The 16,318-nt window shown below is 46.0% G+C and overlaps 1 protein-coding gene across 4 annotated transcripts in view; it reads right to left on the minus strand.

The window, feature by feature from the left end:
• Nucleotides 1–441: 441 nt before the first annotated feature.
• LOC136450901 (probable thimet oligopeptidase) overlaps nucleotides 442–16,318 on the minus strand; it is a 35,600-nt gene continuing 19,723 nt past the window's right edge. Inside the window, exons 1-20 of one of the 4 annotated variants that reach the window (XM_066451567.1) lie at nucleotides 7,773–8,037; nucleotides 7,335–7,456; nucleotides 6,905–7,068; nucleotides 6,242–6,332; nucleotides 5,105–5,284; nucleotides 4,857–4,934; nucleotides 4,529–4,609; nucleotides 4,273–4,365; nucleotides 3,997–4,077; nucleotides 3,739–3,901; nucleotides 3,517–3,637; nucleotides 3,125–3,197; nucleotides 2,726–2,833; nucleotides 2,527–2,624; nucleotides 2,379–2,424; nucleotides 1,913–2,009; nucleotides 1,404–1,477; nucleotides 1,095–1,199; nucleotides 930–1,010; nucleotides 442–856 (exon numbers count right to left, since the gene is read on the minus strand). In XM_066451567.1, the coding sequence (XP_066307664.1) occupies nucleotides 746–856; nucleotides 930–1,010; nucleotides 1,095–1,199; nucleotides 1,404–1,477; nucleotides 1,913–2,009; nucleotides 2,379–2,424; nucleotides 2,527–2,624; nucleotides 2,726–2,833; nucleotides 3,125–3,197; nucleotides 3,517–3,637; nucleotides 3,739–3,901; nucleotides 3,997–4,077; nucleotides 4,273–4,365; nucleotides 4,529–4,609; nucleotides 4,857–4,934; nucleotides 5,105–5,284; nucleotides 6,242–6,332; nucleotides 6,905–7,068; nucleotides 7,335–7,456; nucleotides 7,773–7,893 (2,088 nt within the window). In that variant the 5' untranslated portion in view covers nucleotides 7,894–8,037 and the 3' untranslated portion in view covers nucleotides 442–745. Of the gene's footprint in view, nucleotides 857–929; nucleotides 1,011–1,094; nucleotides 1,200–1,403; nucleotides 1,478–1,912; nucleotides 2,010–2,375; nucleotides 2,425–2,526; nucleotides 2,625–2,725; nucleotides 2,834–3,124; nucleotides 3,198–3,516; nucleotides 3,638–3,738; nucleotides 3,902–3,996; nucleotides 4,078–4,272; nucleotides 4,366–4,528; nucleotides 4,610–4,856; nucleotides 4,935–5,104; nucleotides 5,285–6,241; nucleotides 6,333–6,904; nucleotides 7,069–7,334; nucleotides 7,457–7,772; nucleotides 8,038–16,318 lie in introns of those variants that run through there. The other 3 variants (XM_066451569.1, XM_066451566.1, XM_066451570.1) reach the window with 3 other exon arrangements.

Here is a 16,318-nt window from a genome sequence, read left to right on the forward strand (position 1 = left end):
GTAGACTGTAATCTAAAGTTACTCTTCCCCTTGTAGAGCTCAATTCTTTCATTCCTTTTGTGCCCTTTGTGTATTATGGAATTACTGGTGCTTGAGGTTACCATTTTTTGAGAAGAAATATCAATCTCAGTGGTCCTAGTTGTGAAGCATTGAGCATTTGAGCTCCATACAACATGTAACCTGATCGTTCATATTGTTCCATGTGGCGTATATCAGGTGCATCTTTTTTGTTGAATTCTGTATTTTGCATTTCCATCAGGTTTTATTACGGTATTACCTATATCGGTGTGCACTAAAGTCTGGTATTATTCCTCGTTCTGTAAGCTTCGTAAATGTTTAATGAAAGTGAGTTTTGTGTGTATGCCAAGTTTTCATCCAGTTATCAACTTTAATTTCCAGTCTTCTTAAAGCAAAACCTTTAAAAGACGTGCTTCGTGCTTACATCAACAGACTTGAAGTTCAAGTTCTTATTTCTAACTTCCTGTACAATCTTACTTGATTCACGTGCTCAGGCATTAGCTGAAAGCTTGAAAGTATGCTAAGGTTAGGAAAAGATGGCCCGAGCAGAATCTAGGGACATCTTTTGTATTCCAGCTTAACTAAAGGGTCAAACAAATGATGTCCGAAATCTCTTATCTTATGAAAAAAAGAAAGAAAGAAAGAAAGAACTCACGACAATAAGCTGACCTTCAATAGCTACATTCAAAAAAGAAAAAACTCTAATGGTTACATCATAAATGATCCCTCACAAACTATTCCTTGTTCTGCTCTGAATAAAAGGTTGGAGTGATGGTTCTCTTCCTAGGTAGTCCGTTATAATCTCCAGGGGGTCTTTTGAGCTTCCTGGAGCCAACACCTGCCGTGACGTAAGCATTTTGTAACAATTCACATGAGCATGCAAGGAGGGCACATTAGCAATTAGCAATTACCTTATTTCTGAACCGCAATCCAGCATGCTGATTGAGCAAGTCGTCTTTAAATTTTGATACAAAAAGGTCTGCAGCAAACACCTGCATAGTTCAGAGAAAGTGTAATTCTACTCTCTCCAAATATATGATGGAAGCAATATGGCTTAGGATTTGTATTGATCAAACCTCACTCCATATGTAACTGTAGCACACAGCATCATAGCCAAAAGCAATACGAGGAAAACATGAAGCTGGACTGGTCCCTTCCAATAAAGGTATACCCAGCATTACCTGGAAAAGGGACATTTGCCTTAATTGGTCATCATAAGTACTTCCTCCATCCCAAATTATAAGTCGTTTTGCCTTTTCTAGGTACATAGTTTTTGCTATGCACCCAGATATACACTATGTCTAGATATATAAAAAAAACAAAACAACCTATAATTTGGAATGGAGGGAGTAACAGAGACAGTAAAGCAGTCATTCCAAGTGTACCTTGGGATGAAGATCCTTGATTAAGTCATCAATGTCCACATCCTCACTTGAATGTATTATCTGATCAACAAGGCCTAGTAAAAGTGAAACAATACATAATTTACTACATTGAATTCAAATTTCTTACTAATTAATAAACATGAGCTAACAATAGGATACAAATCAAGCTGTCTATAATTGACAAGTACCAATTAGGTTGGTTTTGCCGGACAAATTAACAGTAGGATCTTGTTTCAGAGAACAGGTGGGAAAAAAGGAGTAATTTGTGTTACCAGTATCTACTAGCAGAACAGAGATTGGGCAGATAGTTAATATATATACTGTTCACTAAAGTAAGAGAATGAAGTGATGAGGACAAGAAAAGACAGCCAAATTCAGGTGGCTGGTGTCAGTCAAACAGTAGTAGGACACAACCTCATTACATTTTGTTGGAGTTTCAGAGCTAGATAACACATTTGAGGAACAATACTCTCACTCTATTTCATTTGGTAGGTAGCAAAATGACTCACACAAAAGGATCTCTTGTTTCATTTTCAGGCCAGTAAATAAATCACGCCTTCTTTTCAGAGATTGGCAAGCTTCACTGGTTATGGATTTTGTAATGTCCTACAATATAACAATAATAAAAACAGAGAAAATTTTTAGCACTAATTTAAACAAGTCTCAGATGGCTCACAAGAACTTATCAAAGTATCAAATAATTATCGCAATACAACATTAACATGTTTTTGGTGTGTCATGTTCACTCGGAAAAACATAAGTGTTGGTCTCCAGATCATATCCTGATTACTCAGTAACCAAGGATTCTTCACCCATGCAAGGTCACAAATATTTTGTTTTTATTCATGAAATTAGTTCCATCTACTAGACTGACCAGTGACCATTTCTCTTACATCTTTATTTTTTTTCCTTGAAAATATGCAAGGTAGGATAATAATGCCAACACGTAAACATCATATGCTAAATTTGAACCACCTGATGGAAGCCAGACATCATTTTCAGAGAAATACTCTCATAGCACCTGAGATGACAAGGTTGCTTTACATATCAGAAACATCAGCTTCCAATGGATTAAACAAGTGTTGGTAATTGGCACATTACTGAAGAAAAGAATTATGCCTACCAATTCTCGAGTAGCAGGCTTGGAATTTCAGTGAAGTCACCCTCCAGTCGAAGACCTGAAAATCTTGAAAAGGTGGCTCTGTTGGATACGTGATGGACCTGCAGGATAATGAAATCAGTACATCTATTCATTTAGTGTCAACAAATGCCAGGATATTTATACTTTGTCAGAATCCAATAGAGAAAATTGATATCAATACCACATGGCTAAATTCATGGAATAGCCTCACGACTTCAGGGAACCGCAGTAATGCTGAATTCCCATCAAGCTCTTTTGGACATTGAGATAATATCACAGCAGCCGGAACCTGTAAGCACTCAGCAACCAACCAGTAATTACACCATGAATAATTAACCACTCAAGCAGGCTACAGAAGTACTTCCCAAAGATTATAGATATTGTGAGTATGTGAGAGAACAAGTACTTTGACCTTTTAATTAACAATTTGATTGTATTAGATCACCTGTTAAATTTGCTTCAATATAAAACCTTTGTGGTTACAAGAGAATGTTAATTTAATCATTTGAATTACAGTGATTCTAACAAGAAATTCATACTCTGATTGCACTGTATAATATGCATGAGATTTTCGAGTTACCTTACGCGTACCATTAAAACACAAGCATCCATTCTGAAGTGTCACAACGCAAGTGTGGGTATACTTCCCTTCCCTTGAAGCAAAATAGGGTAGCCAATTAAATAACCCTGTTTTATGTGTACTGGAATGGTGTCTTATGTGGTGTTCCTTAATGTGTTTTGCATCTGCATTATTGAGTCTATTTTCTCCTTGCAAATGTTGGATTCCCTAATATAAATTTTGTCAATTATGATGAACAGGGCGAAAGAAAAGGCAGCGAGAGCAACTTTAATGTATTTCTTGTATGAAAACCAATGGACTTTCAGCATTTCTATCTAATCATCAAACATGTTTTACATATCATGAAACCTTGAAAATCATTCAAGCTTCGCTAGCATGCTTTCAGAACAAACCTGGCAAAGATATCAAGAAAAAAGTAACCCAAAAGATCACTTGAACTTGCATCCCAAACAGAAAACACACGAACTGTATCATGCCAAACATCCACATCCTTAATTTCATCAAATCGTAGTGCTTCATGAAAGAAAAAAAAAGAATTAGCAGAAAATACATCTGTGCTCATACCTTATAAAAATAGAGGTTTCTAGTGCATTAGTTCATGGCTAACATTTTACCAAATAGATCCTGAAACATCTTCAACATTCCAGATATGACCAGGCTAACAGGGAAGTATTGTTTAATTTCACCGATGTCAAGATCAACCTTGAATTCTTCAGCTCTTTTGATGTAGTACAACAAATCTTCCATTCCGAACTGAGCATTTCCTTCCTCCTTGATCTGAAATCAGAAAATCGTTAGCAATTATTTGATTAGTAATGAAAGAGTTCGATCGATGGAAAAATTAGCAGAGCAAAAAGGAGCTTTCATAAAACCTTAAGGTCTTTGAGTATGCTGAGCTCTCTATTAGCTACATCACTTAATTGTTCTGACATCTCTTCCAAAAACTCTAAGACCTGCAGGAGAAAACACTTTGACATCTGTTATTTTCCTAGCGTGAAAGAAAAGCATGAAACAACATTTTGCCAGCGAGCTGACTAGACCAGGATTGAATTTTTTTTACCAAGTTTGATATTGAAAAACGTGTTTCACCAAGCAGATTTAGCTAAAACGAAATAATCAAGCAGATTTCCTAGCAGAAAAGCACAAACCTTCCTTGAAGTTCTTGGCATTCTGGGCTCAATTGCAAAATCAGCATAGTTGGTGTACCCCAGTAATCCAGCAAACTTGTGTCTTAGCTGAACCTGAATAAACATAGAAGATGAAACTGCAACATGTCAGTTCCAGGGTTCCTGCCTACACTTGCAAAATAATCAAATGTAACAGACGCTATGAGATAAGGTGAAATCAGCGATAGAAAACACCAATTGCTATGAAGTTACAGTGGAGATGGGCACTTGTGGTTACCAAATTTTCTAGGATGGCTAGATTATCCTTCCCACCTTTCTGTCCATAAGCGACAGCAATCTGCTTCCTGGTAGAGCCAACCTTGAAAAGATGCAACTAGTTGACATCCAGTCCATACATAACTTGATTGCATAAATATACATTGCAATTGGTCAACAGCATACTTTCTAGCATAAAGAAAATAAGAAAAAAGAGTATCCCACAACATACAATATTACTGGCTATCCCTGCCAAATCAGTGGACAAAGCTCATAAAACAGCCAAGTGTACATTAATCATAATTATGAAATGTGGAGTGGTGTGATAAAGCTTAAGACAGGGAACTGACCTTGCAGTGCTCAAGAATTGGAGTAACATGGTAACTGGTCAACGGAACCTTAAACTTTCCATCAGCTTTTTCCAGATCCTGAGTTGAAGAGTTTGGGTAAAAGAGGATTAGAAAGCAATAATATCATATTTTTCATTCACTCAAACTTCTGTTCAAGCACAAAGTAAGCAAAGATTATTGAAACTTCTAAGAACTGCTTATTGTACTTCTGAAAGGTATGCTTGATTCAACCTTACCCTCTAGCTTACCTTTAGGAAATCAAAGGGCATTCCAGCTAGCTCATCCTCACCTAAAAGAAGGAATTTGGTGAAATCATTCAAATTTTGTAGATACTTCAGGTTTAATGCATCCATATGAGATTTCAATTTCTCCATTTCTTTTCTCTTGCTTTGAGATAGTTTAACTCCATTACGCTCAAACTCTTTCACCTGTTTAATCATAATTAGACAATTCAGCAAAACGACACTGATTAGCCAAACCAATTCGCAAAATCGTTTTCATACAAACTGCAAATAATACAATAGCAAGACACATCACCTATCTTTCAGTAACTTTACAATCAATTAATTCTATGGTTTACTTTCAGCTCTGATGCTAACAAATAAATCAGAAATTCAAGTTCAAGAAGAATGGGACAATGGGTGCTGCAGACACAAAGACACATCAGCGTAAGAGAAGATGCAGTAGATGAGCATGTTACAAGACCAGTCAGGAGCCAGATTATACCTACATGATGTATACAACAACAACAACAAAGCCTGTCAGTCCCAAGCAAGTTGGGGTAGGCTAGAGTTGAAACCCACCAAGAGCCTCTAGTCACGGTTCAGGCATATCAATAGCTGCTTTCCAAGCACTCCTATTCAAACATAGATCTCTAGGTATATCCCAAGCTTTCAAATCTTTTTTTATTGCCTCCCCCCATGTCAATTTCGGTCTACCTCTACCTCTCCTCACATTATTAGCTTGGCTTAGGACTCCACAATGCACTGGTGCCTCTGAAGGTCTCCTTTGGACATAGCCAAACCACCTCAACCGATGTTGGATAAGCTTTTCTTCAATTGGTGCTACCCCTAGGCGGTCACGTATATCATCGTTCCTAACTCGGTCCATTCTTGTGTGACCACAAATCCATTGTAACATACGCATTTCTGCAACACTCAGTTGACCTACATGATGTATGTTTATCTCAAAATAAATAAGGATACAACAATTAAGAAAATGATATTCAGGGTTAAAGCGTTGGCACCAAATCATCACATGTACTCCCTCCGTTCCAAATTATAAGACGTTTTGGCTTTTCTAGATGCATTGTTTTTTACTATGTATCTAGACATAGTGCATATCTAAGTACATTCAATTGTACATGTAACGAAAGAATTCTGTACCAAGGAGTGGAGAAATCTTGTTGCTTCAGGACCTATTCTCTCGCCTTTCACTGCGAATGCTTTTATGACACGATAAACATCTTCACGCTGCCTGGTCACCTTGCAGCAAATACATGTTCAGCAAATCGTTGTATTGGCTGAGATAGAAGAAAGGGAACCTCACATCCTATTGTTATTCGCAAGAAATGATACATTACTTCATAAACTTTACAGAATATGCATTACTTCATAGATTTTACAAAACAACATGATGGATGGGTCACTGAGATTATGTCACAGATGCTCACCAGGCCCAGCAAATAATATGAGTAAGAGTAACACAGATACCAAGCTACAAGCTATTTGCATAATTTTGTTTTGTACAATACCAGTTCATTTAGTTGACAATGGTACCTAATAAAAAAGGGCGTACCCAGTGCAGAGAGCTCCCGTTCTGTGCGGGGTCTGGGGAAGGGTGTCAGTGGCAAGCCTTACCCTCACTTGTGCAATGCGAGGAGACCGCGACTCGAACCCGGGACCTTCCGGTCACAGGCGGTAAGACTCTACCGCTTGCACCAGGCCCGCCCTTCACAATGGTACCTAATCCTACACTAATATCAGTTAGGGAACATACATTACTACTACATCCAAGTGAACAATAAGAAATAAGTGGCAACATTGCACCTGCACAGCACAAAGTGGGAATCCAACAGCTTCTCTGCTTCAGCACTTGCCTTGCGAACATCCTCAGATGGTGATACCATCCTAGGAAGAACACAAGCTTGAACCAGAGGAAATTGCAGCACATCTAATTCTGCCAATGGTGCAATGACATTTGCAAAACTGACCTACAAAATACAACATGCAACCGTTAGAAAATTCTCCAGATCTGAGGCCTGTATATGCTCATTGCAAATTGTATTTTTCTAAGAACCAGCATGCTGCAAACATATGTATACTTCCCTACAACTATATGGTTGTCTGAATATTATAGCTATAGATGACTATAAATCAAATCGCAAGCCCAAAGCCCTGTATGGGTTTCTATAAATGCCACATTCCACAAAACAGTGCAATTAGTAAAATGCAGTGGCATAAAGAGTTGCATACATACTTTATCTAGGGGCACTGCAGCCACTGAATCATATGTTTCCTTTGACTTAGAGATGATACGGTCAGCTATTCTTTTAATCTCAGCTGCTGAAAGGTTGACTTGAGCAGTAAACCCTGGAAGCTCTGCAACCACTCAAAATTCAAATACACACATCGATAACTTTTCAAAATTCCAAACCTAAGAATTATCATTTAGCTTTAATTGTAACATTTCAAACAATAGACGCATGAATACAAAGTTCACGCGGCAAGTATATGTAGCGCTGAAGGGCAAAGCAATCGGACCGTGTTAAGCAAACACCAATCACTGTATCTATATGCTACATTGGTACGAGATTGAACCAAAACAATGGACGGGTCAGTGCAAGGTTGCTCAGTTTCAGAGCATCGGATTGGCTTTGAGTTCAAACGCGAAGACCGAGGGTTTTGCGACGTTCACCTCGTCGTTTCCTCCGACGGTGGGCGGCGACGGCGGAGAAGGCGATGTTGAGGCCGACGGCGACGAGCGCTGCCGCACCGGCGATGGCGATGACCCGGCGCTCTCGTCTCTTGGGCTCCATCCCGGAGCTCCGATGGGTTCAGGGTTCTAGAAGGTTCTGGAGAAGGGGCCGGCCGCGGGCGGCGAGGAGGAGGGGGGAAGGTTTCCGAGTGGCGGAGTGGGCGGCGAGAGAGAAGCGAACGGTAGCAGCGGCCGAGCCAGCGACTCAGCGAGCGGAGGTCACGAAGATATGCGAGATCTGGTCGGTGGTTTCCGCGTGGACGGCTGGATTTGGAGGGAACTTTTGTACGCGTAGCCGTTTTCTGAAAATCGACGTCATTTCCCTCTCAACAAGAAACTAAACCATCCAAATCCTCCAAAGAGGGAAAAATGAGAATTATGAAACACCTTCTAGTCAAATCCCATGTATTATATATACTCCCTCAATTGTCCGTCATACTGACTTTTCTAAATAATAGATACATATTATTCTACTTACATGCCCAAGTGTCCAACTAAATCAAACTCACATATAGCGACTCGATAGTCGAGGAAATATAGCGACTCGATATTCCATCTGGAGTAAAACATGGCATGTTTGGTTTACGGTCGAGTCTCTATATTCCATTTGGAGTAGAACATTATAGGCCTATTTGGTTTACGACACGACCTATTCAACAATGATTCTGGCCACCAGGCGCTCAAAATTAATGAGTCTGAAGTAATTCTATCAGGGACCAATACCAGGGTATCCGAATAGGAGGAGCTAATAACCATCAACATTGATTCGTCTAAGCAGTTAAGAGCGCAACTACAGCTCCAACCGACCCCCAGGTGCGCAAACTCCGCCTCGCCCAACCCCTGAGGATGGCTACGCCTCGCCCGACATCGAGGTCGCGGGCTCCGTCTCGCCCGACCTCTAAGGGCTGGCTCCACCTCGCCCGACACCGAGGCTATGGGTTCCGCCTCGTCCGACCCCTGAGGGTTGGCTCCGCCTCGCCCGGCCTTTGGGGAGGAACTCCGCCTCGCCCGACCCCGAGGCCGAGGGCTCCGTTTAGCCCGACGGAGACCCATACTGCCGTCGACCACTCTAGGTCCAAGCGTATGAACCTAGGTCAAAGCTCTAACGCCAGGGAGGTGACCGGCATGCCCTGATATAACCCGTGGCCGTGACTGGTCATACCTAAGGATTCACATCAGGAACAGCATCGGGTGAACCGGTGCCGTTCTGCCTAACCCTCGTACGAACACTAACAGGTGCGTCAGTTCGCCACGACATCCGCTAGGACGGAGTGGAGCGCCATGAACGAGAGATGACGCCTGCGCATGGCACCAGTGACGGATAGGGCCACGACGTGAAGTTGTCCCTGTTGATGTCTACAGGGTCAGCGGGACCCGCATAGAAGAGAAGAAGGACTCAGCGATCCTGGAAGACTTCATCTTATTATTATTCTCCTTTTTTCTTCCACTGTAACTCGTGCTTTCCCTTGGCCTATAAAAGGGAAAGCAAGGCATCCCATTAGGGGGCATCGAACGAACGATCGGAACTCATCGTAACACACCACAGGAGAGTCGAATCCGATCAACTCATCAAACCCCGAACATACAATTGAGCAGTGACCGAGCTCTCAAAACCCGTTCACCTTTTCCATCAGAGACTTGGGACATGTCCCTCTCTCGCCCGTTTATAAACCCTACTACGAACTTTTAGTGCTAATAACACGAGCGGCAGCAACGAACTGGACGTAGGGACATTTTGCCCGAACCAGTATAAACCTCGTGTCCTCTTAGCACACCATCCGAGCCAGACGTGCAATATTAGAAATTTACTTATTGGTGGCAACTCAAAACACCGACAGTTGGCGCGCCAGGTAGGGGCCTTTTACGTGTCTCGACGTATACACCAGGCCTCGGATGGCTAGTCACAACGTCAGCTAGGTCATAGGCGCGCACATGCGTTTCAGGGACCTAGACTTCATTATCATGACAGAGGGAGAGCTGGCGCTGGCTCCCGCAGTCGTCCAACCACTCCCCTTCATCGGCCTCGACGTGATCGCCGAGGCGCTTGAGGAGCTGCAGCTGCATGCACCGGAGGCTTGCACCCCCGGGAGCGGCTAGCTCCTCGGCTTCGACTACGGGAGGTTGGAGTGCCAGCTCGGCGCCTTTTTGGGACCCCCAACCATCCTAGGAGGACCTATGCCACCTTACCTTCATGTTCGCCAATGATATGGTGCAGCTTGTTGGGGGAGAACCTCTCTCTCTAAAATACCTCATCCTGAGCGCCCCGATAGCTCTCCCGTTTGGTCCGCGCAACGCTGCAGAGACCGTTGGCCACTTTGTGGCGCAACGCATTCCTCAGTCCCCTACGAACGACGAGTTCGTGGGAATGACCGAATACATTGTAGAATCTTTCCATGACCTTCTCGTTGGAGAGTCGGAGTCGCCCTCCGGCTTTGACTCTAGTAGGGGGAGTCATCGCCCCTCTCATGAGTGTTTCATGGTAGGTACCCCTAAGGGACATGTCGAAAGCATCCACGAAAAGGTGGCTACCCCAACGAATGACCTCGACGACGAGGTCAAAGGGAAGACAAGGGCCCCACCCCACCTGTGGGTGGAGCAGCTGAAGGCCTGGCATCTAGAGCTCGAGGAAGCATGACTCTAGCTCGAGCAGGAACGTGCGGAGCTTGATCGGAAGATCGAGCACCATGGAGATGGTGGGCGCGCGTGCACCATGGCCTACGACGTGAACCGGAGGATCATCGCGGACGATGAAGCCCTCCCACACTTCACCCGGGAGAGCTAGAACATCGCTGCTATGGTGGCCTTGCTCCGTGGGCTTCCAAGGCCTACGACGCTCGAGGATTGTTGGGCCCACCACGATATTCGCACGCTGCTCGAGCGTGTGGCGGCATAGCATGCTGAGAGCTCGCTATCTCAGCGATGTGAGCTCAACGCTAGCCAGCGCACGCCCTCAAAGCGACCCAATAAGGACATGTCAGTCCACCAGGCGGCAGGCAGCGCACTACAGTCCTAGTGCATGAGCGTCTCGGCCGCAACCATGACACACGCGACACCCTTGATGCCCACAGACATACCCACGACGAACCAAGAGAAGGAGCTAGCCATGGCTATCACCCTCATCGTGGCAGACGCTATGATAGTGGCAAGGACTGAAGCCCAAGCCCCGGCCTCCTGAGGCCTCAAGCCTTTGGCTGACACATCCTCAACGCCGCCTTCCCGCCAAGGTATCAACTACCAACCAACATCCCAAAAACTCTAGGGAAACGAACCCCAGACTATGGCTTAAGGATTATCAGCTTGCCTGCCAAGCCGGTGGAGTAGATAATGATGATTTCATTATCCGCAACCTTCCATTGTTTCTGGCCGATTCGGCGCAAACATGGTTGGAACACCTTTCGCCCAACAGAATCCAAAGTTGGGCAGACCTAAAAGAGATCTTTGTGGGAAACTTTTAGGGCACGGGCAAGCGCCCTGGGAACCCATGGGATCTTAAGAACTACCGATAGAAGGTTGGAGAAACCCTATGTGGGTACATTCGGCGCTTCTCCCAGTAGTGCAATGAGCTACCTAACATCATCGACGCTGACGTTATAGGAGCTTTCCTATCTGGGACCACCTGTGAGTCCCTGGTTCACAAGCTAGGATGTAAGGGCCCGTGAACCACCAAGGAGTTTCTTGACATCGCCACCAGCCATGCCTCGGGTGAGGAGATGGTTGGAGCGATCTTTGACCACCTAAAAGACAAGGCGAAGTGGGATGAGGACACCGGTGAAGGCACCTCCAACCGTCCCATCAAAAAGAAGAACAAGCAGCGGCGCGAGGGCTCGCTTGTGGCCGCCACTGACCGCAAGGGGGGTTAGAACCCACGGAGGGCACCCTGAACCACTTCGAGAAACTACTCGAGGGGCCATGCCTGAACCATGCCTTCTCCGTCAAACATCTATACTAGGACTACAGTCTCATAAAGCGATTCTTGTCCGGAGGCTCCAATAAAGGAGAGCACAGGAAGGATCCTGATTCGACCACGAACGACGCCGAAGGGAAGGACAGTGGCTTTCCGATGCTGGATGGCTGCCTCATGATCTTCGAAGGGTTGGCAGCCTATGACTCCAAGCGCCATCAGAAGCTCGTGCATCGTGAGGTCTATATGGCTGAGTCAACCGCGCCTACCTTCCTTCGATGGTCGGAGTCCGCCATAACCTTTGATCGGACCGACCACCTAGAGAATGTCCCACAATTAGGGAGGTATCCGCTCATGGTTGATCCAATCATTAGCACGAAGCGGCTCTCCAAGGTATTGATGGACGGAGGCAGTAGCCTCAACATCATGTACGCCAAGACGCTCGACGCCATGGGCATCAGCCAATCCTGCATCCGACCAACCGAAGCACCTTTCTATGGCAATGTGCCTAGAAAGTAGGTCATGCTACTTGGGTAGATCGATCTGCCCATCACCTTTGGGGATCCATCCAATTATAGGATGGAGACTCTCACCTTTGAAGTGGTTGGGTTCCATGGAACCTACCACGCCATCCTAGGATGTCCATGCTACGCGAAGTTCATGGTCGTCCACAACTACACCTACCTAAAGCTAAAGATGTCAGGCCTAGGAGGGGTCATCACCATTGGCACCTCCTTCTAGCATGCCTACAAATGCGAGGTCGAGTGCTACGATCATGCCGCGGCAATTGTCGCCTCCAAAGAGCTCACGGACATCAGGAAGGACATCACCGAAGGAGCACCCGACCCCAAGCGGTCGGACAGGTCTTTCGAGCTAGTGGAGGACGCCAAGGGGGCCCTCATAGACCCTAGCAGCCCTAAGGGAAAGTGGTGCACATTGGCACCACGCTTTCCTCTAAATAGGAAAGCGTGCTCGTTAGCTTCCTTCGCGCCAACAGAGACATCTTTGCGTGGAAACTCTCGGACATGCCGGGCATTCTAAGGGAAGTCATCGAGCATGCCTTGAAGATCCGGCCAAGCTCCAAGCTAGTGAAGCAACACCTACATCGCTTCAACGAGGGGAAACGCAAGCCCATCAGTGAGGAGATCGTGAAGCTTTTAGCGGCTGGGTTCATCAAGGAAGTATACCACTCTGAGTGGTTAGCCAATCCCGTTCTTGTATGAAAGAAGAGTGGGAAATGAAGGATGTGTGTTGACTACATGGGTCTCAACAAAAGCATGCCCAAAGGATCCATTTCTTTTGCCGTGCATAAACCAAGTAGTTGACTCTACCTCAGAGTGTGAAACCCTTTGCTTCCTTGATGCGTACTCTGGGTACTATCAAATCATGATGAAAGAGTCCAACCAGCTCACGACATCTTTCATCACCCCATTTGGATTGTTCTGCTATGTTACAATGCCGTTCGGTCTAAAGAATGTTGGGGCTATGTACTAGTGTTGTATGCTCAAGTGTTTCGGGGACCTCATCGGGCAGACCGTTGAGGCCTATGTGGACGACATCATGGTCATGTCCAAACAGGCTGGCTAGGTGATAGCTAACCTTGAGTAGACCTTCGCAAAACTCTGAACAAATGGCATTAAGCTCAACCCTGAGAAGTGTGTTTTTGGGGGTCCCAAGTGGTATGCTTCTTGGTTTTATCGTCTCCGAGTGTGGCATGGAAGCCAACCCGAAGAAGACCTCGGCCATCACAAGGATGAGCCTGATTTAGAGCATAAAGGGGGTACAATGAGTTACAAGGTGCCTCGCCGTGCTCAACCGCTTCATCTTGTGCCTCGGCGAATGAGGTCTCCCCCTTTATTGACTTCTGAAGAAGGTCGACCACTTCGAATAGATGTCCAAGCCCTAGAAGGCACTTGACATAGTTAAGAAGCTTCTGACGAAGGCCTAGATCCTGGTTCCTCTGACTGATGGAGAACCACTTCTACTCCACATTGCAGCCACCACGCAAGTGGTTAGCGCCGCCCTAGTAGTGGAGTGAGAAGAAGAGGGGCACGCCCTCAAAGTATAGCTCCTCGTGTACTTTATTAGTGAGGTCCTATCCAATTCTAAGACCCGCTACCCCCCAAATCTAGAAGCTCCTATATGTTGTCATCATCACCAAAAGGAAGCTGCACCACTACTTTGGGTCACATCCAGTGATGGTCGTGACATCCTTCCCCCTCGGTGAGGTTGTCCAAAACCAGGATGCCATGGGAAGAATCGCAAAGTGGGCACTCGAGCTGATGTGTCAAGGCATTGTGTATGCCTCCCGAATGGCCATCAAGTCCTAAGTGTTGGCTGATTTCGTTACAGAGTGGACCGAGGTCCAAATGCCACTAGCGGTCGTCGACCAAGAGTTCTAGACGATGTACTTCGACGGATCACTGATGAAGAAAGGCGGTGGCACGGGGCTTGTCTTCATTATGCCCCTCAGGGTATGCATGAGGTACATGGTCCGCATCCATTTCCCCTCCTCCAATAATGTGGCCGAATATGAGGCACTCGTCAATGTCCTGCGCATTGCCATCGAGTTTGGCATCCGACGCCTCGATGTCTGGGGCGACTCCTAGCTGGTCATCGACCAAGTCATGAAGGAGTCGAGCTACCACAATGCCAAGATGGTTGCATATGGCCGAGAAGTCCACTAGATAGAGGACAAGTTCGATGGCCTCGAGCTCAACCACATTCCGAGGCATCTCAATGAGGCGGCCGATGCACTAGCAAAAGTGGCATCTGGCTGAGAGCTAGTGCCAATGGGTGTCTTCGCCAGCGATCAGCATAAGCCCTTGGTTTGCTACGAGGGGCCAGAACAAGTCGGTGAATGGCCGCCCGCCCTAGGCTTAGGGGCTGACCAACCGTCGGCTCCATCCGACCCTGAAGTCATGGAGCTTAAAGAGGACCCAGCGACAGAGCCCGACCGTTTGGTCAACTAGAGAATGCTCTACCTCGACTACCTCCTCCGTGAGGTGCTGTCGATGGACAAGACAGAGGCTCGACAGCTCATGCATTGCACCAAGTCCTTTGTCCTTGTTGAGGGCAAACTCTACAAGCGAAGGCACACTGAGATCCTACAACGCTACATCCCCATCGAATAGGGGAAGCATTTGCTGAGTGATATCCATGGTGGGGTCTATGGTCACCATGCCACGCCTAGAACCCTGGTCAGAAATGCGTTCCAACAAGGCTTCTACTGGCCAACCGCAGTAGCCAACGCCAAGTAGATTGCACGCACCTACAAAGGGTGTCAGTACTATGCTTAGCAAACTCACCTACCGGCCCAAGCACTCCATATGATCCCCATCACATGGCCATTCATGGTCTGGGGCCTCGATCTGGTCGAACCCCTCAAAAGGGCACCCGGGGGCTACACCCACTTGCTTGTCACCGTAGACAAGTTTACAAAGTGGATAGAGGCTCGGCCGATCTCCGTGATCAAGTCCGAGCAAACCGTGTTGTTCTTCCTCGCATCATCCATCACTTCAGAGTCACAAACTCCATCATCACAAACAATGGCACACAGTTCACCAGAAAGAAGTTCCTCTAATTCTATGATGAATACCACATCCAGGTTGATTGGGCCACCGTGGCACACCCCCACACGAACGAGTAGGTTGAGCGCACGAATGGCATGGTCCTACAAGGCCTCAAACCTAGGATCTTAAACTGGTTGAACAAGTTTGGCAGATGATGGGTCACAGAGTTTCCTATGGTGCTCTGGAGCCTAAGGACGATGCCCAGCCGGGCCACCGGCTACATACCATTCTTCATGGTCTATGGTTCTGAGGCTATCCTACCGACCTACCTTGACTATGGAGCACCAAGGGTCAAGGCATACGACAAACAGGGAGCCGAGGCATCCCTCGAGGATGCCATGGACTAGCTAGATGAAGCGCATGATGTTGCCCTCCTTCGCTCGACCAAGTACTAGCAGGCGCTATGGCAGTACCACGGCCGTCGAGTGTAGGGGTGGGCCTTCAACGTCGAAGACCTGGACCTCCACCTCGTCCAGAGCAGCAAGGACTACCACAAGCTCTTCCCACCATGGGAGGGACCATACATCATCACGGAGGTGCTCTGGCCTAGCGCCTACAAGCTCAACACCATCGACGGTAAGGTCTTCGCCAATGCCTAGAACATCGAGCAGCTACATCGCTTTTACCCTTAAAAACGCATACTTTCTCTTATCAGTTTTGCTATCAAACTCCCTAACCTTTAGTGACACCCAACCCCAGCAACGGCAAAGGGTCAGGCCTTACTCAGGGGCTAATAAGAGCATATCTATCCAGTAGAAAGTCTCTACGTCCGACCCTTTCTCATGATTAAGACCCAGAAGCAAAGTTTGTGGAAACAAACACTGAGTAAAACTGGTCACACTATGAGAAACCTATGCCTCGACAGCTACAGCGTCTTTGCTCACCAGCGTGATCAGAGTTTTTTCCCCGCACCCTAGGCTTTTTGGCCTTAGCCGCGAAAAGAGTTGATACGCGTTTAATAGTCTATCTGCCTAGCAAACATTCTCCATGCTCGACTCCCTCTCACATTAAGA

The sequence above is a fragment of the Miscanthus floridulus genome, chromosome 5 (genome assembly GCF_019320115.1).
Source record: "Miscanthus floridulus cultivar M001 chromosome 5, ASM1932011v1, whole genome shotgun sequence".
Classification (NCBI taxonomy): domain Eukaryota; kingdom Viridiplantae; phylum Streptophyta; class Magnoliopsida; order Poales; family Poaceae; genus Miscanthus; species Miscanthus floridulus.